The sequence below is a fragment of the Oncorhynchus clarkii genome, chromosome 28 (assembly GCF_045791955.1).
Source record: "Oncorhynchus clarkii lewisi isolate Uvic-CL-2024 chromosome 28, UVic_Ocla_1.0, whole genome shotgun sequence".
In the NCBI taxonomy this organism is placed as follows: domain Eukaryota; kingdom Metazoa; phylum Chordata; class Actinopteri; order Salmoniformes; family Salmonidae; genus Oncorhynchus; species Oncorhynchus clarkii.
In genome coordinates this window covers 37,450,555-37,472,371 of record NC_092174.1, presented here as the reverse complement: position 1 = coordinate 37,472,371, position 21,817 = coordinate 37,450,555, and the positions used below count along the sequence as shown (strand labels likewise).

Sequence of the window (21,817 nt, the reverse complement as noted above, 5' to 3'; positions counted from 1 at the left end):
ATAAGTGTGTGAATTTGAACATTTTCCTGTCAACATGTAAGAAGAACTTTTGGCTGTTTGGGAAAATGTATGGAGTAAAAAGTACATCATTGTCTTTAGAAATGTCGTGAAGTAAAAGTAAACGTTGTCAAAAATACAAATAATACTCTCTCCTTTTCTCTGTCTCTCCCTTCTCTCTGTCTCTCTCTTTCTCCATCACCCTCCCTCTCTCTCTTTCTCTCTCCCTACAGGTGCCTGTCCCCCCACCAATGTCACAACGTCTCTGCAGTGTGATGGCAACATGGGCACTGTCTCCTGGACGGCCGTTGCCGGGGAGGACATGTACCTAGCAACAGCCACAGGTGACGACGGACACACCCACACCTGCAGCTCCAACTCCACCGACTGTTCCTTCACCGACCTGCACTGCGCCGAGACCTACGCTGTCACCGTGGTTACCATGGACAGGGGCTGCCATAGCGACCCCAGCCCTGACGTTGAACTCAGAACAGGTGAGAAGAGACAGAGTCTATCTGTATGTGATGAATATCTTGTAGATCTAGAACTCGATTACATCCTTCATAATCTCTCATGAACAGACGCACGTAACATAGAACGATATCGTAGCATCTCTCAACAGACTGTGGGATGAGACGATTAACCAGGGACTTTGTTCCGCAGTGAAGATTTTTTACGCCACTGATCGTTTGGACAAATCATGATTTCGCAGGTGTTCACATCTTTCAAATTTCAGAAGGGGAGGGGACATTTAGCCCATCCATTTAGTGGGGTGGAGACTTTGATAGTCTGGTTTGTATCTTTTCTCATACATCTTTCCCCTGAACCTGATGGAGGATCTGACGCATTAACGCAATAATTAAGTTCTGGGGGTCCGAGATTTCATTCTTCCTTACATTCCCACTTGTTGGACTTGAGTTAGCAACTGTATACTCTAGTACATCTGTTGTCTCTGGACTGCTCAGCACTGTGTCCACCCATCGACCTGGAGGGCATGGTGTCCTGTTCCACCAACATCCTGTCCCTGACCTGGGATGCCAGCCCAGTATACGGGGCCAATAACACCTTACACTCCCAGAAGATAGGGGGTGCTAACAACACCACTTCATATCCCACAATTTGTATTACATTTTTATTGACGGATAACCAGGGGCACAGTCCAACACTCAGACATAATTTACATACAAAGCATTTGTGTTCAGTGATTCTTCCAGATCAGGGGCAGTAGGGATGACCAGAGATGTTATCTTTATAAGTGTGTGAATTTGAACATTTTCCTGTCAACATGTAAGAAGAACTTTTGGCTGTTTGGGAAAATGTATGGAGTAAAAAGTACATCATTGTCTTTAGAAATGTGGTGAAGTAAAAGTAAACGTTGTCAAAAATACAAATAATACTCTCTCCTTTTCTCTGTCTCTCCCTTCTCTCTGTCTCTCTCTTTCTCCATCACCCTCCCTCTCTCTCTTTCTCTCTCCCTACAGGTGCCTGTCCCCCCACCAATGTCACAACGTCTCTGCAGTGTGATGGCAACATGGGCACTGTCTCCTGGACGGCCGTTGCCGGGGAGGACATGTACCTAGCAACAGCCACAGGTGACGACGGACACACCCACACCTGCAGCTCCAACTCCACCGACTGTTCCTTCACCGACCTGCACTGCGCCGAGACCTACGCTGTCACCGTGGTTACCATGGACAGGGGCTGCCATAGCGACCCCAGCCCTGACGTTGAACTCAGAACAGGTGAGAAGATACAGAGTCTATCTGTATGTGATGAATATCTTGTAGATCTAGAACTCGATTACATCCTTCATAATCTCTCATGAACAGACGCACGTAACATAGAACGATATCGTAGCATCTCTCAACAGACTGTGGGATGAGACGATTAACCAGGGACTTTGTTCCGCAGTGAAGATTTTTTACGCCACTGATCGTTTGGACAAATCATGATTTCGCAGGTGTTCACATCTTTCAAATTTCAGAAGGGGAGGGGACATTTAGCCCATCCATTTAGTGGGGTGGAGACTTTGATAGTCTGGTTTGTATCTTTTCTCATACATCTTTCCCCTGAACCTGATGGAGGATCTGACCCATTAACGCAATAATTAAGTTCTGGGGGTCCGAGATTTCATTCTTCCTTACATTCCCACTTGTTGGACTTGAGTTAGCAACTGTATACTCTAGTACATCTGTTGTCTCTGGACTGCTCAGCACTGTGTCCACCCATCGACCTGGAGGGCATGGTGTCCTGTTCCACCAACATCCTGTCCCTGACCTGGGATGCCAGCCCAGTATACGGGGCCAATAACACCTTACACTCCCAGAAGATAGGGGGTGCTAACAACACCACTTCATATCCCACAATTTGTATTACATTTTTATTGACGGATAACCAGGGGCACAGTCCAACACTCAGACATAATTTACATACAAAGCATTTGTGTTCAGTGATTCTTCCAGATCAGGGGCAGTAGGGATGACCAGAGATGTTATCTTTATAAGTGTGTGAATTTGAACATTTTCCTGTCAACATGTAAGAAGAACTTTTGGCTGTTTGGGAAAATGTATGGAGTAAAAAGTACATCATTGTCTTTAGAAATGTGGTGAAGTAAAAGTAAACGTTGTCAAAAATACAAATAATACTCTCTCCTTTTCTCTGTCTCTCCCTTCTCTCTGTCTCTCTCTTTCTCCATCACCCTCCCTCTCTCTCTTTCTCTCTCCCTACAGGTGCCTGTCCCCCCACCAATGTCACAACGTCTCTGCAGTGTGATGGCAACATGGGCACTGTCTCCTGGACGGCCGTTGCCGGGGAGGACATGTACCTAGCAACAGCCACAGGTGACGACGGACACACCCACACCTGCAGCTCCAACTCCACCGACTGTTCCTTCACCGACCTGCACTGCGCCGAGACCTACGCTGTCACCGTGGTTACCATGGACAGGGGCTGCCATAGCGACCCCAGCCCTGACGTTGAACTCAGAACAGGTGAGAAGAGACAGAGTCTATCTGTATGTGATGAATATCTTGTAGATCTAGAACTCGATTACATCCTTCATAATCTCTCATGAACAGACGCACGTAACATAGAACGATATCGTAGCATCTCTCAACAGACTGTGGGATGAGACGATTAACCAGGGACTTTGTTCCGCAGTGAAGATTTTTTACGCCACTGATCGTTTGGACAAATCATGATTTCGCAGGTGTTCACATCTTTCAAATTTCAGAAGGGGAGGGGACATTTAGCCCATCCATTTAGTGGGGTGGAGACTTTGATAGTCTGGTTTGTATCTTTTCTCATACATCTTTCCCCTGAACCTGATGGAGGATCTGACGCATTAACGCAATAATTAAGTTCTGGGGGTCCAAGATTTCATTCTTCCTTACATTCCCACTTGTTGGACTTGAGTTAGCAACTGTATACTCTAGTACATCTGTTGTCTCTGGACTGCTCAGCACTGTGTCCACCCATCGACCTGGAGGGCATGGTGTCCTGTTCCACCAACATCCTGTCCCTGACCTGGGATGCCAGCCCAGTATACGGGGCCAATAACACCTTACACTCCCAGAAGATAGGGGGTGCTAACAACACCACTTCATATCCCACAATTTGTATTACATTTTTATTGACGGATAACCAGGGGCACAGTCCAACACTCAGACATAATTTACATACAAAGCATTTGTGTTCAGTGATTCTTCCAGATCAGGGGCAGTAGGGATGACCAGAGATGTTATCTTTATAAGTGTGTGAATTTGAACATTTTCCTGTCAACATGTAAGAAGAACTTTTGGCTGTTTGGGAAAATGTATGGAGTAAAAAGTACATCATTGTCTTTAGAAATGTGGTGAAGTAAAAGTAAACGTTGTCAAAAATACAAATAATACTCTCTCCTTTTCTCTGTCTCTCCCTTCTCTCTGTCTCTCTCTTTCTCCATCACCCTCCCTCTCTCTCTTTCTCTCTCCCTACAGGTGCCTGTCCCCCCACCAATGTCACAACGTCTCTGCAGTGTGATGGCAACATGGGCACTGTCTCCTGGACGGCCGTTGCCGGGGAGGACATGTACCTAGCAACAGCCACAGGTGACGACGGACACACCCACACCTGCAGCTCCAACTCCACCGACTGTTCCTTCACCGACCTGCACTGCGCCGAGACCTACGCTGTCACCGTGGTTACCATGGACAGGGGCTGCCATAGCGACCCCAGCCCTGACGTTGAACTCAGAACAGGTGAGAAGAGACAGAGTCTGTCTGTATGTGATGAATATCTTGTAGATCTAGAACTCGATTACATCCTTCATAATCTCTCATGAACAGACGCACGTAACATAGAACGATATCGTAGCATCTCTCAACAGACTGTGGGATGAGACGATTAACCAGGGACTTTGTTCCGCAGTGAAGATTTTTTACGCCACTGATCGTTTGGACAAATCATGATTTCGCAGGTGTTCACATCTTTCAAATTTCAGAAGGGGAGGGGACATTTAGCCCATCCATTTAGTGGGGTGGAGACTTTGATAGTCTGGTTTGTATCGTTTCTCATACATCTTTCCCCTGAACCTGATGGAGGATCTGACGCATTAACGCAATAATTAAGTTCTGGGGGTCCGAGATTTCATTCTTCATTACATTCCCACTTGTTGGACTTGAGTTAGCAACTGTATACTCTAGTACATCTGTTGTCTCTGGACTGCTCAGCACTGTGTCCACCCATCGACCTGGAGGGCATGGTGTCCTGTTCCACCAACATCCTGTCCCTGACCTGGGATGCCAGCCCAGTATACGGGGCCAATAACACCTTACACTCCCAGAAGATAGGGGGTGCTAACAACACCACTTCATATCCCACAATTTGTATTACATTTTTATTGACAGATAACCAGGGGCACAGTCCAACACTCAGACATAATTTACATACAAAGCATTTGTGTTCAGTGATTCTTCCAGATCAGAGGCAGTAGGGATGACCAGAGATGTTATCTTTATAAGTGTGTGAATTTGAACATTTTCCTGTCAACATGTAAGAAGAACTTTTGGCTGTTTGGGAAAATGTATGGAGTAAAAAGTACATCATTGTCTTTAGAAATGTGGTGAAGTAAAAGTAAACGTTGTCAAAAATACAAATAATACTCTCTCCTTTTCTCTGTCTCTCCCTTCTCTCTGTCTCTCTCTTTCTCCATCACCCTCTCTCTCTTTCTCTCTCCCTACAGGTGCCTGTCCCCCCACCAATGTCACAACGTCTCTGCAGTGTGATGGCAACATGGGCACTGTCTCCTGGACGGCCGTTGCCGGGGAGGACATGTACCTAGCAACAGCCACAGGTGACGACGGACACACCCACACCTGCAGCTCCAACTCCACCGACTGTTCCTTCACCGACCTGCACTGCGCCGAGACCTACGCTGTCACCGTGGTTACCATGGACAGGGGCTGCCATAGCGACCCCAGCCCTGACGTTGAACTCAGAACAGGTGAGAAGAGACAGAGTCTGTCTGTATGTGATGAATATCTTGTAGATCTAGAACTCGATTACATCCTTCATAATCTCTCATGAACAGACGCACGTAACATAGAACGATATCGTAGCATCTCTCAACAGACTGTGGGATGAGACGATTAACCAGGGACTTTGTTCCGCAGTGAAGATTTTTTACGCCACTGATCGTTTGGACAAATCATGATTTCGCAGGTGTTCACATCTTTCAAATTTCAGAAGGGGAGGGGACATTTAGCCCATCCATTTAGTGGGGTGGAGACTTTGATAGTCTGGTTTGTATCTTTTCTCATACATCTTTCCCCTGAACCTGATGGAGGATCTGACGCATTAACGCAATAATTAAGTTCTGGGGGTCCGAGATTTCATTCTTCCTTACATTCCCACTTGTTGGACTTGAGTTAGCAACTGTATACTCTAGTACATCTGTTGTCTCTGGACTGCTCAGCACTGTGTCCACCCATCGACCTGGAGGGCATGGTGTCCTGTTCCACCAACATCCTGTTCCTGACCTGGGATGCCAGCCCAGTATACGGGGCCAATAACACCTTACACTCCCAGAAGATAGGGGGTGCTAACAACACCACTTCATATCCCACAATTTGTATTACATTTTTATTGACGGATAACCAGGGGCACAGTCCAACACTCAGACATAATTTACATACAAAGCATTTGTGTTCAGTGATTCTTCCAGATCAGGGGCAGTAGGGATGACCAGAGATGTTATCTTTATAAGTGTGTGAATTTGAACATTTTCCTGTCAACATGTAAGAAGAACTTTTGGCTGTTTGGGAAAATGTATGGAGTAAAAAGTACATCATTGTCTTTAGAAATGTGGTGAAGTAAAAGTAAACGTTGTCAAAAATACAAATAATACTCTCTCCTTTTCTCTGTCTCTCCCTTCTCTCTGTCTCTCTCTTTCTCCATCACCCTCCCTCTCTCTCTTTCTCTCTCCCTACAGGTGCCTGTCCCCCCACCAATGTCACAACGTCTCTGCAGTGTGATGGCAACATGGGCACTGTCTCCTGGACGGCCGTTGCCGGGGAGGACATGTACCTAGCAACAGCCACAGGTGACGACGGACACACCCACACCTGCAGCTCCAACTCCACCGACTGTTCCTTCACCGACCTGCACTGCGCCGAGACCTACGCTGTCACCGTGGTTACCATGGACAGGGGCTGCCATAGCGACCCCAGCCCTGACGTTGAACTCAGAACAGGTGAGAAGAGACAGAGTCTATCTGTATGTGATGAATATCTTGTAGATCTAGAACTCGATTACATCCTTCATAATCTCTCATGAACAGACGCACGTAACATAGAACGATATCGTAGCATCTCTCAACAGACTGTGGGATGAGACGATTAACCAGGGACTTTGTTCCGCAGTGAAGATTTTTTACGCCACTGATCGTTTGGACAAATCATGATTTCGCAGGTGTTCACATCTTTCAAATTTCAGAAGGGGAGGGGACATTTAGCCCATCCATTTAGTGGGGTGGAGACTTTGATAGTCTGGTTTGTATCGTTTCTCATACATCTTTCCCCTGAACCTGATGGAGGATCTGACGCATTAACGCAATAATTAAGTTCTGGGGGTCCGAGATTTCATTCTTCATTACATTCCCACTTGTTGGACTTGAGTTAGCAACTGTATACTCTAGTACATCTGTTGTCTCTGGACTGCTCAGCACTGTGTCCACCCATCGACCTGGAGGGCATGGTGTCCTGTTCCACCAACATCCTGTCCCTGACCTGGGATGCCAGCCCAGTATACGGGGCCAATAACACCTTACACTCCCAGAAGATAGGGGGTGCTAACAACACCACTTCATATCCCACAATTTGTATTACATTTTTATTGACAGATAACCAGGGGCACAGTCCAACACTCAGACATAATTTACATACAAAGCATTTGTGTTCAGTGATTCTTCCAGATCAGAGGCAGTAGGGATGACCAGAGATGTTATCTTTATAAGTGTGTGAATTTGAACATTTTCCTGTCAACATGTAAGAAGAACTTTTGGCTGTTTGGGAAAATGTATGGAGTAAAAAGTACATCATTGTCTTTAGAAATGTGGTGAAGTAAAAGTAAACGTTGTCAAAAATACAAATAATACTCTCTCCTTTTCTCTGTCTCTCCCTTCTCTCTGTCTCTCTCTTTCTCCATCACCCTCCCTCTCTCCCTACAGGTGCCTGTCCCCCCACCAATGTCACAACGTCTCTGCAGTGTGATGGCAACATGGGCACTGTCTCCTGGACGGCCGTTGCCGGGGAGGACATGTACCTAGCAACAGCCACAGGTGACGACGGACACACCCACACCTGCAGCTCCAACTCCACCGACTGTTCCTTCACCGACCTGCACTGCGCCGAGACCTACGCTGTCACCGTGGTTACCATGGACAGGGGCTGCCATAGCGACCCCAGCCCTGACGTTGAACTCAGAACAGGTGAGAAGAGCCAGAGTCTGTCTGTATGTGATGAATATCTTGTAGATCTAGAACTCGATTACATCCTTCATAATCTCTCATGAACAGACGCACGTAACATAGAACGATATCGTAGCATCTCTCAACAGACTGTGGGATGAGACGATTAACCAGGGACTTTGTTCCGCAGTGAAGATTTTTTACGCCACTGATCGTTTGGACAAATCATGATTTCGCAGGTGTTCACATCTTTCGAATTTCAGAAGGGGAGGGGACATTTAGCCCATCCATTTAGTGGGGTGGAGACTTTGATAGTCTGGTTTGTATCGTTTCTCATACATCTATCCCCTGAACCTGATGGAGGATCTGACGCATTAACGCAATAATTAAGGTCTGGGGGTCCAAGATTCCATTCTTCATTACATTCCCACTTGTTGGACTTGAGTTAGCAACTGTATACTCTAGTACATCTGTTGTCTCTGGACTGCTCAGCACTGTGTCCACCCATCGACCTGGAGGGCATGGTGTCCTGTTCCACCAACATCCTGTCCCTGACCTGGGATGCCAGCCCAGGGTACGGGGCCAATTACACCTTACACTCCCAGAAGATAGGGGGTGCTAACAACACCACTTCATATCCCACAATTTGTATTACATTTTTATTGACAGATAACCAGGGGCACAGTCCAACACTCAGACATAATTTACATACAAAGCATTTGTGTTCAGTGATTCTTCCAGATCAGGGGCAGTAGGGATGACCAGAGATGTTATCTTTATAAGTGTGTGAATTTGAACATTTTCCTGTCAACATGTAAGAAGAACTTTTGGCTGTTTGGGAAAATGTATGGAGTAAAAAGTACATTATTGTCTTTAGAAATGTGGTGAAGTAAAAGTAAACGTTGTCAAAAATACAAATAATACTCTCTCCTTTTCTCTGTCTCTCCCTTCTCTCTGTCTCTCTCTTTCTCCATCACCCTCCCTCTCTCCCTACAGGTGCCTGTCCCCCCACCAATGTCACAACGTCTCTGCAGTGTGATGGCAACATGGGCACTGTCTCCTGGACGGCCGTTGCCGGGGAGGACATGTACCTAGCAACAGCCACAGGTGACGACGGACACACCCACACCTGCAGCTCCAACTCCACCGACTGTTCCTTCACTGACCTGCACTGCGCCGAGACCTACGTTGTCACCGTGGTTACCATGGACAGGGGCTGCCATAGCGACCCCAGCCCTGACGTTGAACTCAGAACAGGTGAGAAGAGACAGAGTCTGTCTGTATGTGATGAATATCTTGTAGATCTAGAACTCGATTACATCCTTCATAATCTCTCATGAACAGACGCACGTAACATAGAACGATATCGTAGCATCTCTCAACAGACTGTGGGATGAGACGATTAACCAGGGACTTTGTTCCGCAGTGAAGATTTTTTACGCCACTGATCGTTTGGACAAATCATGATTTCGCAGGTGTTCACATCTTTCGAATTTCAGAAGGGGAGGGGACATTTAGCCCATCCATTTAGTGGGGTGGAGACTTTGATAGTCTGGTTTGTATCGTTTCTCATACATCTTTCCCCCTGAACCTGATGGAGGATCTGACGCATTAACGCAATAATTAAGTTCTGGGGGTCCGAGATTTCATTCTTCATTACATTCCCACTTGTTGGACTTGAGTTAGCAACTGTATACTCTAGTACATCTGTTGTCTCTGGACTGCTCAGCACTGTGTCCACCCATCGACCTGGAGGGCATGGTGTCCTGTTCCACCAACATCCTGTCCCTGACCTGGGATGCCAGCCCAGTATACGGGGCCAATAACACCTTACACTCCCAGAAGATAGGGGGTGCTAACAACACCACTTCATATCCCACAATTTGTATTACATTTTTATTGACGGATAACCAGGGGCACAGTCCAACACTCAGACATAATTTACATACAAAGCATTTGTGTTCAGTGATTCTTCCAGATCAGGGGCAGTAGGGATGACCAGAGATGTTATCTTTATAAGTGTGAATGTGAACATTTTCGGGAGCCACACAGGGTCAGCCTGACAGACTGGGAGCCACACAGGGTCAGCCAGACAGACTGGGAGCCACACAGGGTCAGCCTGACAGACTGGGAGCCACAGGGTTAGCCTCAGAGCAGGGCCCCTGGAGCAGATTTGTCACTTCCCCCGAAAGCTTTTGTCTGAGAAAAGCTTGCAATGCTTACAACTACCCCAGTCCCATCTCATACCCCTGTTTTCAATAATAGTCCCCTACTAACCCCCTGTCCCCTGTCCCCGCCCCAGCCCCATGTCTCCCCAGCAGTGTGCAGGCCCAGGTGGACTGTGTGAACGATGGCACCGCCCTGCTGTCCTGGAGCTACACTGATGGAGCCAACAACTATACCCTTTCTGCCAATGGGGTGGAGGGTGAGGCAGTCTCCTGCACCACCCAGCAGAACCACTGTAATGTCACGGGTCTGTCCTGCGGGGGACACTATAACGTCACACTCACCGCCACCAACCAGGAGTGTCAGATCACTGTCCCCATCAGCGCCAGCTTCGACACACGTAAGTGGATGTCTGGACAGGTTGCTTTTTACATATACTAGACATTTGTGTGTTCGCAGATGTGAATGATCTGGATAGGTGTAAGCAATGTTACAGAGTACAGACGCTCTACTACCTCCATTGAAAAGCAGGGAGGAACAAACACCATATTGCTTATATCTTTTCAGTTTATTTCCAAACGGATTATCTGACCTGCGTAAACCCTCTTATCTAACCTTCCTCTCATGTGTAACCCCTCGGAATCTCTAACCTTTGACCCTCCAGGTCCGTGCGCGCCCCAGCATGTTGCTGTAGACTTGACATGTGGCACCCAGATAGCCGACCTGTCCTGGGAAGAGAGGTCGGAGGTGGAGCTGTATGTGTCTAGCGTCGCCAGGTGGTCAGATGGGGCAGTGCAGCACTGTAACTCCATTGGCTCTACCTGTCTGTGGGAAGTTTCTGAAAGTGTCCACTTAATTTGAGGGCTGCAAGTGGCGTGATCGAGGATTTCTATTGGAGAAGCAGTTTCTGCCTATCTTCATACTGTACTTTCTTTGTCTTTGTTTTATAATGGAGCCATATGCATCCGGACAGTTCTGGCCCAAGTCAAGGGCTGCAGTCCAAACACTTAGAAGACACAAGTAATGTGTCTTTTGAGTAATGAGACACAAATAATGTGTCTCAGCCCTCAAATTAAGTGGACACTTCTGAGGACGTCTGACGAGTATACACTTGCAGGGCAAGTGGCGAGGGAGGAAGGAATGATTTATAAGTGGACCGCCCTTGCCCAGAAATTCGTGTTTTAGCCACCGGTAGCTTGTGGGTGCTTTATATACACTACAGTCAATTATGATTACATGTCTACTTATATTAACTATATAATTATTAATATACGCCTACTGTATGATAGCTAGCAAATTAATTGGCTAACAAATGTTTTATTTCTACAATTTCCAAAAGCTAACGTTGCAAACTTCCCTTGCTTGGCTAATCATTTGAACCGACGACAAATATGGCCGTGGGGATTCCCCCAAGGGCTGAGGGTTTAGGGCCGAGGGCTGTCTACTTTGAGTTTGAAATGCAGACCATGTGTCATGCGCCAACTGCGCATGTGCAGGCCATCAAATTATAGGCACTCCTTCGATATAAAGATGTTTTTAACTAAATTTAAATTGTGTCATTTTGACACTTTCACAAGTGTTTTAAATTTGATTTATTTAAACTTTATTTAACCAGGAAGGGCTCATTGAGATTAAAATATATTTTTCAAGAGCACACTGGCCAAGATAGGCAGCACCAAGTCATTACAAAAAAATTACAGACAGACAACATGAAAAACTACAAGTAATCTAGTAAAAACCATTGAATTCACAAGAGTATAAAACAGCAAATTAAAAACATTGACAGGTCAGGGAATCAGCCTCAAAATCCTTCATCGGTGATTTAAAAACACCAATCGGGACAAGTTCTTCCAGTTTAATAGTATTTTGTAAGGCGTTCCAAGACGATGGTGCAGAGTACATAAAAGCCCTTTTACCAAATTCAGTTCGGACATTTGGAACAGTTAGCAGGATAAAGTCCAGTGAACGAAGAGAGTACCCACCACATTTCTGAACAATAAAAATGCCCAAATAAAAAGGTAGTAAACCCAAAATGGCTTTGTAAATAAAAGTATATCAGTGACTGAGCCTACGAGTGACTAGAGAAGGCCAGCCAACCCTGGTATTCAAAATGCAGTGGTGCGTAAGGGTTTTGCAGTTTAAAATAAATCTCAAAGTGCCGTGGTAAAGAGTGTCAATTGATCTCAAACACTGAGCGGAAGCATTCATATATAAAATATCCCCATAGTCTAGTAAAGGCATAAATGTAGCTGATACTAGCATCCTTCTGGCTTCAAAAGAAAAACAGGCCTTATTCATCAAATAGGAATTCATGCGGGATCTGCATTGAAAAGCAATGGAGAGTGCACATTCATTTCCTGATTCCGCTTTGTTCACATTTATTTTCAGCTAGTGCAGCTCGTGAGTCTGTGAGTGACAGTAGGCTGTTCGAGATTGTGCAGATATGAGGAAGGTGTTCTCAATGTTTTGTACACTCAGTGCATATCTTTGATCATTTGGAGTAATATCTTGGTTATTATAAGACTATCCAAGTCATTTTCTTATTATATGGATGTATGTGTTTTTCAATGATTAGATAATTGAATAACACCAAATGAACCCACTGTCCATCCTCTCGTCTCCACTCTAGGGCCCTGTGCTCCTGGTAACCTGCAGACTAGCCTCCAGTGCAGCACCAACTCTACCTCGGTGACCTGGGACAGAGGCAGTGGAGCACTGTCCTATATGGTTGTAGGAGAGGCTACCAACAGCCACATTACCTCCTGTAACTCTAGCGCCACCTACTGTGATCTGGAGGGATTGCAGTGTGGCCAGATGTACAACGTCTCAGTCCACTCTATGGATGGAGTCTGTAGGAGCATTCAGAGTGTCAGCTCAGACGTGCAAACGGGTGAGACGGGCAAAAAACATGAACACACACACATACACAGATAGTAATGTGTTGCTAATGCAATTGACTAATGAGAATCCCTCCCTCCAGCCCCCTGCCCGCCCCAGAATGTGGCTGCCCAGGTGCATTGTGCCTCAGGCATCATGTTGGTGACCTGGGAACCCAACATGGATGCCTGGTTTTTCCTGGTGGATGCAGTGACAGAGGGAGGGAGCAGCCACTCCTGTAACACTACAGATACCCAGTGCTCCATCACCAGTCTTCCCTGTGGAGAGAACTTCTCTGTCCAGGTCACCGCTGCCAGAGGAGGCTGCCACAGCATGCCAAGTCAGGCTCTCAACGTCTCATCAGGTACGGCCCGGGTCATCAGAACACGACATTGCTCAGTTGTTTGTCATCAGAATGCACCATCAACTATTGTGTAGCAACTAATACATAACCAATCTACAGTTTGATTCCTGAACGTTTTTGTAATTAGATTGATCAAAACAGAATAGAATATTTTATATGACACATATAAAGTTCTAGATGATTAATGATCCCAGATGAGATACTTTTTTCTGACTCTAAACCTCCCTTCAAAGTGTTCATAACTTCCCTACTAAAAGGCATCTTCTCTCTAGGACTATTGCTCCAGTGTATCTAACCATCCCTTCCTCTCCTTCTACCCAGCCCCATGCATGCCCACGAGGGTGAACGGTAGCCAGAACTGTGTGACCAACTCTGCCTGGGTGTCCTGGGCCCCTGCTCTGGGGGTGGACAGATACATGGTGACTGCTGATGGTGTGGGGGGGTTCAACTCCTCCTGCTCCATCCCCGGCTTTGACACCACCTGCGAGGTGCCTGACCTGGCCTGCGGCGTGCGCTACACCTTCTCTGTTACTGCTAGCAACGGACACTGTGATAGTCCACCCAGTGCGACCTTCGAACTCGAGACAGGTAATGAATGGCGATGTCACCAGGTTCTGGTTGGATGAATGGGGCTATGTTGCTGGGATGTAAGGTTTTTGGTCGTTGGTGTAAAAATAAATATAAGTGATATTCAGTAACTCTTGGAGGACAATGTAAGTTGACTGGGAAAATTATAGTGATTATTTTAACCTATTTTACTGGCTATCATTTTGTCTTCCACTGTCATATTATTTAGTGTCATGCTATATATATCTCTGAAAATCAATAACAAAATATAATGTGTTTACCTCCAGCTCCCTGCGCCCTGGCAAGCATCACCGCCTTCGCCCAGTGTCACAACTCCTCCATCCGGGTCCTGTGGGAGCCCATGGAGGGCAGCGTGGGAAACTCTGTGTACACCGCCACAGCGGAGGCCAGTGACCGCAGCGTGCTGACCTGCAACAGCTCTGCCAGCAGCTGTGACCTGGAGGGGGCGCTCTGCGGTCTGCACTACACCGTCATCGTAGCAGCATCATCAGACTGCTGCACCAGTCAGAGGAGTCCTCCTTATAGGATCAGCATGGGTAGGTTACTATGTTACTTTCATTGCTGTATTAAGAGTCATACCTGGTCCCGTATTCACAAAGTACCTTAGAGTACTGAGTTCTGATCTGGGATCAGGACCTGCCTGTCCATATAATCATATTCATTAGGAGCTAAGACACAACTGATCCTAGATCAGCACTCCTGCTCTGAGACGCTTTGTGCATACAGACCCTGGTACTCTGTAGTAAAGCTGTTCCAGAACAGGGTTTATAACAGTTGTTATAACAGTGGTCATTATAGTCAACATGGTTAGTGTCCTTGCTTGTTCTAGTTATCTATCTAAAGTTCATCTCTGACCTCTCACCCTCCTCCCTATCTGTTCCTCTCAGAACCCTGCCCACCCCAGGGTGTGGTCATCAGCTCCTCCTGTGAGTCCCATGGAGCGCACGTGTCCTGGACCGCGTCCCCTGTGGCGGAGACCTACTTCATGATCGCAACGGGTGGAAATGGTGACGTGCGGTCATGCAACACGACCGCCAGCAACTGCTCCCTGTCTGCGCTGCAGTGTGGTCAGCAGTATGCCGTCTCTGTGACCGCTAGCCACGAGAACTGCTCCAGTATGGCCAGCCAGAACGTCACGTTCAATACGGGTACGCATCACACAAATATTACGTGTGTCCCAAAGAACTTCTGATGACACGCTCCATGTGCTTCTGCCGAAATATGATGTACTATTTATATGATGTCATCATCTGCCATTTGACCTAAACTTTCAACTTTGACCTTTCTCTCCTTCAGTGCCCTGCCAGCCAGACGGTCTGTCCGTGTTGGTCCAGTGTGTCAACCACTCTGCGTTGCTGTCGTGGACAGTCAGAGGTGGTGTTGTGGACTACTGGGGCTGTGCCCAGGCTGAGGATGGCATCATGCTTTACTGTGAGAGCACAGGGACCTCCTGTACCATCACAGGGCTGGAGTGTGGTGCCCAGTACAACTTCTCTGTTCAGGCCTCAGACGGGACCTGCAACAGCTCCTTCAGTGAGCCTCTGCTGGCTGGAGCAGGTATTGTACAGCCATCTTATTGTACAGCCATCTTATTGTACAGTCATCATATTGTACAGTCATCTTATTGTACAGTCATCCTATTGTACAGTCATCATATTGTACAGTCATCATATTGTACAGTCATCTTATTGTACAGTCATCATATTGTACAGTCACCTTATTGTACAGTCATCCTATTGTACAGTCATCATATTGTACAGTCATCATATTGTACAGTCACTTTATTGTACAGTCATCATATTGTACAGTCACCTTATTGTACAGTCATCATATTGTACAGTCATCATATTATACAGTCACCTTATTGTACAGTCATCATATTATACAGTCAGTCACCTTATTGTACAGTCATCATATTATACAGTCAGTCACCTTATTGTACAGTCATCATATTATACAGTCACCTTATTGTACAGTCATCTTATTGTACAGTCATCCTATTGTACAGTCATCATATTGTACAGTCATCATATTGTACAGTCATCATATTATACAGTCACCTTATTGTACAGTCATCATATTATACAGTCACCTTATTGTACAGTCATCATATTGTACAGTCATCATATTATACAGTCACCTTATTGTACAGTCATCAAATTATACAGTCAGTCACCTTATTGTACAGTCATCATATTGTACAGTCATCATATTGTACAGTCACCTTATTGTACAGTCATCATATTATACAGTTACCTTATTGTACAGTCATCATATTATACAGTCAGTCACCTTATTGTACAGTCATCATATTGTACAGTTACCTTATTGTACAGACATATTGATCATTGAGTAGTGATAGTTTTTCTTGGTTTTGGGAGGATAACTCGTCTTAGAGGCTCTCTCTCAATTGATATTTTCTTGATTCCTGACATCTTCCCTCCTCATCTCTTCATCAAACAGGAGAGGAAGGTCAGAAAGGAAGGAACATGTTTAGATCTGTATAGATGTTGACGTTTTGTTCAAAGTCTGACAGTTTGTCCTTCCCCTTTTCTGTAGCTCCCTGTCCCCCAGAGACCATAGCAGTGACCATGATCCCCATGCAGAACCAGACCCAGTTTTTGCGTGCTTCCTGGACCCATGTGAACTGTCCCAATGTCCAATACCTGCTGGAGGTGACCGGGAGCATCCTGGGAGACAGCCAATCCCTGTTCGAGCTGTCTTCCTATTGGACCAGCTCCAGCTTTTTTGAGCTGCTCCTCCCCTGTGGCTCGTCCTATAGCGCGACAGTGAGGAGCAGGAACTTTGCAGGCGACAGCGCCCCCTCTGCCGCCATCACTGGAATCACAGGTACAGCAAGAGGCCTAACGTGGGACAGATGTGCATAACTCAGAGAGTTAGATAGAGGACTCATAACTCATAGATTTAGATACTCATGCATGTATCTGTTCCATTATATGTGACAGCAGCTACATTTTAAAGCAGTCCATTTTCTTATTATTTTGTCTCTCAAGCTATCTCTATGGCATAACACATTTCACAACAAAATCCGACGTCAGTGCATCATGTGTTAAAGTCATGACATATAAAAAACATGAGCAGGTGCACACCCAGAGAAAATCATTTTATGTAGAGGTGCTGACTAACGGCGAATAAACTAAGCTATAAAAATAAAGAGTCGCACACTTCATATATAAACGTTGGTAAATCACCAACGTTTCGGCATCACTGTGTCTTCTTCAGGGTGCCTTCTTTAGGGTGTCTTCTTCAGGGTGCCTTCTTCAGGGTGCCTTCTTCAGGGCACTGTGATGCCGAAACGTTGGTGATTTACCCAATAGATTACTGGGAGTTTATATATGGAGTGTGCAACTCTTTATGTTTATGGCTCATAGTCATAACATAACATTACTAGGACCCAGAGTTTTTCCTGGTGAGGTCATATAGACCTTGACCTAAACATAACATAACTCAACCATAACCATAACTCTAACCATAGCATTCCGTCTCTCCAGCCCCTTGCCCTCCACCGGTGGTGACCTACAGTGGTTTCAACTCCTCGGCCACCATCTCGTGGAATGGTTCCGTCTACGCCACCATGTATACGGTGTATGACATCAGTGGAGTGGTGCGGACCCAGGTGTGCAGCACGGTACAGCTGTCCTGTTCCCTGGCCAACCTCGACTACAACAACCTGGAGGTCACCGCTAGCAACACTGCCGGGGAGAGCGACCCCACCAGGGAAATAACAGGTAGGAACCAACCCAGACGGTTGTGTTTGAAAATGTGACCGTTTGTTATCGAAATAGGCAGAAGGCAGTCTCTTAATATGATGTTAATCACTGTCTCTTAATATAATGTTAATCAATGTCTCTTAATATGATGTTAATCACTGTCTCTTAATATGATGTTAATCACTGTCTCTTAATATAATGTTAATCAATGTCTCTTAATATAATGTTAATCACTGTCTCTTAATATAATGTTAATCACTGTCTCTTAATATAATGTTAATCAATGTCTCTTAATATGATGTTAATCACTGTCTCTTAATATGATGTTAATCACTGTCTCTTAATATAATGTTAATCAATGTCTCTTAATATGATGTTAATCACTGTCTCTTAATATAATGTTAATCACTGTCTCTTAATATAATGTTAATCAATGTCTCTTAATATAATGTTAATCAATGTCTCTTAATATAATGTGAATCAATGTCTCTTAATATAATGTAAATCACTGTCTCTTAATATAATGTTAATCACTGTCTCTTAATATAATGTTAATCACTGTCTCTTAATATAATGTTAATCACTGTCTCCTAATATGATGTTAATCACTGTCTCTTAATATAATGTTAATCACTGTCTCTTAATATAATGTTAATCACTGTCTCTTAATATAATGTTAATCACTGTCTCTTAATATAATGTTAATCAATGTCTCTTAATATAATGTGAATCAATGTCTCTTAATATAATGTTAATCACTGTCTCTTAATATAATGTTAATCACTGTCTCTTAATATAATGTTAATCACTGTCTCTTAATATAATGTTAATCACTGTCTCTTAATATAATGTTAATCACTGTCTCTTAATATAATGTTAATCAATGTATCTTAATATAATGTTAATCAATGTCTCTTAATATAATGTTAATCACTGTCTCTTAATATAGTGTTAATCACTGTCTCTTAATATAATGTTAATCACTGTCTCTTAATATAATGTTAATCACTGTCTCTTAATACAATGTTAATCACTGTCTCTTAACATGGTTCCCATCTACAGTGCATCACTTGAAAAGGAGAGATCTCAGTGAAGAAGAGATTATCTCAGAGACGGGTGCGTTAGGCTCTGCTCTACTTCATACTCTATGATACAGGAGAGCAACGTTACAAACTGAAAAGTGGTTTTAACAAATCAATTCTAATAAATAATTCAGTTCATAATCAGACCACTTTCCTTGCCTCCTTCATCAGGTCTGTCCATGCCCAAGGTGCAGGTCACCGTGGAAACCCCAAACGTCCTCCTAGTGGAGTGGTCCCGCGTGAAGGGGGCGGCCTACTACACCCTGGTGGTCCGAGAGCAGAGTTCTCACCCCCGCCACGCCAGCCGCTCCCAGATACTGACCGTGTATGGCGAGAGCTCTATCGTCACTGACCTCAACCCTTCCTCCACTTACTGCCTATCTGTGTCTGCCCAGACAGAGGCCAGCAAGGGGCCCAACTCAGAGCCTGTGTGTGTGGAGACTGTGGCACCTGCAGTCAAGATGTGAAGGGGGGTTCTGGACTGAAGAAAAGAAGTAGAGCCATGAATGTATCTGAATATATGGCTCTAATCATGGGTATCACAGAACGAGAATGTAATACAGTCTCTGGATCTTTTGGTGCCAACATGGGCACTGCAACCCACAAGCAATTGTTCAATCTCAAATCAGTCTGCCTTACTCTGTAAAACTAAGGTCTCCTTTGGGAAAGTGGTCTTCTAACTTCCTGGTTAAACGCAAAAGCTACAGTATGGCTCTGGTCGGCTTTACAGGGCCGATGGCAGTATGTATTGTATGGTCACTGAAGACAGCTGAATGCTATAGCTCAGTGTTTCCCAACTCGTCTTCCAGTACCTCCAGCAGTACACGTTGTTGTTCTAGCCCTTGACAAATGCACCTTATTCCTTGAGGGATTTATGATTAGTTGACAAGTTGAATCAGGTGTGCTTGTCCAGGGTAACAATACAAACGTGTTCTGTAGGTTGTACTGGAGTTCCAGGGTTGGGAAACACTGCTATAGCGGACCGTAACGTTTTCCAAATTGTCCGTTATTTTATTTTTTTAAGGTTTGAGGTGTGATGGTTGAGATATCGTATCCAAAGTGGTGATTTCCTATCTCTTTGCCTGTTGTATCAAGTAGTAGAACATATTTGTATGACTTGTGAGAAACGACCTGTGAAGTATACTATTCCTAACACATCCTCATCCTCCATGCTGAAGTTGGTGAAATCAAAGCTCAAACATGTATTTCTAGTTTTTGTGTCATTTTTACAATACCTTCAAATAGTTAATTTTAATGACTTGTTGTATATGCATCTTTCCTTTTTATTACTTATGTATACTGAACAAAAATATAAATGCAACATGCAACAATGTCAACAATTTTACTGAGTTACAGTGAATATAAGGAAATCGGTCAATTTAAATAAATTCATAAGGCCCTAATCTATGGATTTCACATGCGCAGCCATAGGCCCACTTGGCAGCTAGGCCCTCCCAATCAGAATTAGTTTTCTCCCACAAAAGGGCTTTATTACAGGCAGAAATACTCCTCGGTTTCATCAGCTGTCCAGGTGGCTGGTCTCAGACAATCCTGCAGGTGAAGAAGCCAGATGTGGAGGTCCTGAGCTGCGTGGTTACACGTGGTCTGCGGTTATGAGGCCGGTTTGACATACTATCAAATTCTCTAAAATGAAGTTGGAGGTGGCTTATGGTAGAGAAATTAACACATTTCAAACAGCTCTGGTGGACATTCCTGCAGTCAGCATGCCAATTGCATGCTCCTTCAAAACTTGAGACATCTGTGCACATTTTTAGAATGGCCTTTCAAATGGTTTAATCAGCTTCTTGATATGCCACACCTGTCAGGTGGCTGAAATCTTTTGGCAAACGAGAAATGCTCACTAACAGGAATGTAAACAAATTTGTGCACAAAATATGAGAGAAGTAAGCTTTTCGTGGGTATGGAACATTTCTGGGATATTTTATTTCAGCTCATGAAACATGGGACCAACACTTCACATGTTGCGTTTATAATTTTGTTCAGTATATATGAGAAAGTATATGTATCTTTATTGAAGAGTAATATATCTGACTGTATTTTCAATAACAGAGGATTTGTAATGTACTGTGCCATTTTCTTGACTATCTTTATCAAGAGAAACGGTCAGACAAAAATGATCAAAAATGTACAACTTTTCCACTTTCATTAATTCAAATTCATTGTCATTCAGTACAAAATAGAATATAGAAAATACTCATATCTCCCTTTCATTGATGTCGATACTTATGGTTTATTTCTAATGGGGACAATGAACAACGGAGTATGATGCACTTTATTACATGGTAGTCAGTCATTTAGCAGACACTACGGTAGTCCATTATTCAGTCATTTAGCAGAAACTACGGTAGTCCATTATTCAGTCATTTAGCAGACACTACGGTAGTCGGTTATTCAGTCATTTAGCAGACACTACGGTAATCCGTTATTCAGTCATTTAGCACACTACGGTAGTCCATTATTCAGTCATCTAGCAGACACTACGGTAGTCCATTATTTAGTAATTTCGCAGACACTACGGTAGTCCATTATTTAGTCATTTAGCACACTACGGTAGTCCATTATTTAGTCATTTAGCACACTACGGTAGTCCATTATTCAGTCATCTAGCAGACACTACGGTAGTCCATTATTTAGTAATTTCGCAGACACTACGATAGTCCATTATTCAGTCATTTAGTAGACACTACGGTAGTCCATTATTCAGTCATTCAGCAGACACTACGGTAGTCCGTTATTCAGTCATTTAGCAGACACTACGGTAGTCCGTCATTGTCATTTAGCACACTACGGTAGTCAGTCATTTAGCAGACACTACGGTAGTCCATTATTCAGTCATTTAGCAGACACTACGGTAGTTCATTATTCAGTCATTCAGCACACTACGGTAGTCCATTATTCAGTCATTTAGCACACTACGGTAGTCCATTATTTAGTCATTTAGCACACTACGGTAGTCCATTATTCAGTCATCTAGCAGACACTACGGTAGTCCATTATTTAGTAATTTCGCAGACACTACGATAGTCCATTATTCAGTCATTTAGTA

The 21,817-nt window shown here is 44.4% G+C and overlaps 1 protein-coding gene across 1 annotated transcript; it reads left to right on the top strand.

The window, feature by feature from the left end:
- Positions 1 to 14,469: 14,469 nt before the first annotated feature.
- LOC139386779 (fibronectin type III domain-containing protein 7-like) lies at positions 14,470 to 20,945 on the top strand. Its single transcript, XM_071132589.1, has 7 exons — positions 14,470 to 14,473; positions 14,825 to 15,085; positions 15,234 to 15,494; positions 16,497 to 16,787; positions 17,450 to 17,686; positions 18,731 to 18,784; positions 18,922 to 20,945. The coding sequence occupies exons 1-7, from the start codon at positions 14,470 to 14,472 to the stop codon at positions 19,215 to 19,217; spliced, it is 1,404 nt and encodes a 467-aa protein (XP_070988690.1). The 3' UTR covers positions 19,218 to 20,945.
- Positions 20,946 to 21,817: the final 872 nt, after the last annotated feature.

What these genes read in the sequence shown, in the direction of transcription:
- LOC139386779 (XM_071132589.1), top strand. An exon ending in GAACGTCACGTTCAATACGG is followed by an intron (nt 15,086 to 15,233) that starts GTACGCATCACA and finishes TCTCTCCTTCAG; the next exon opens with TGCCCTGCCAGCCAGACGGT. An exon ending in CCCCACCAGGGAAATAACAG is followed by an intron (nt 17,687 to 18,730) that starts GTAGGAACCAAC and finishes TCCCATCTACAG; the next exon opens with TGCATCACTTGAAAAGGAGA.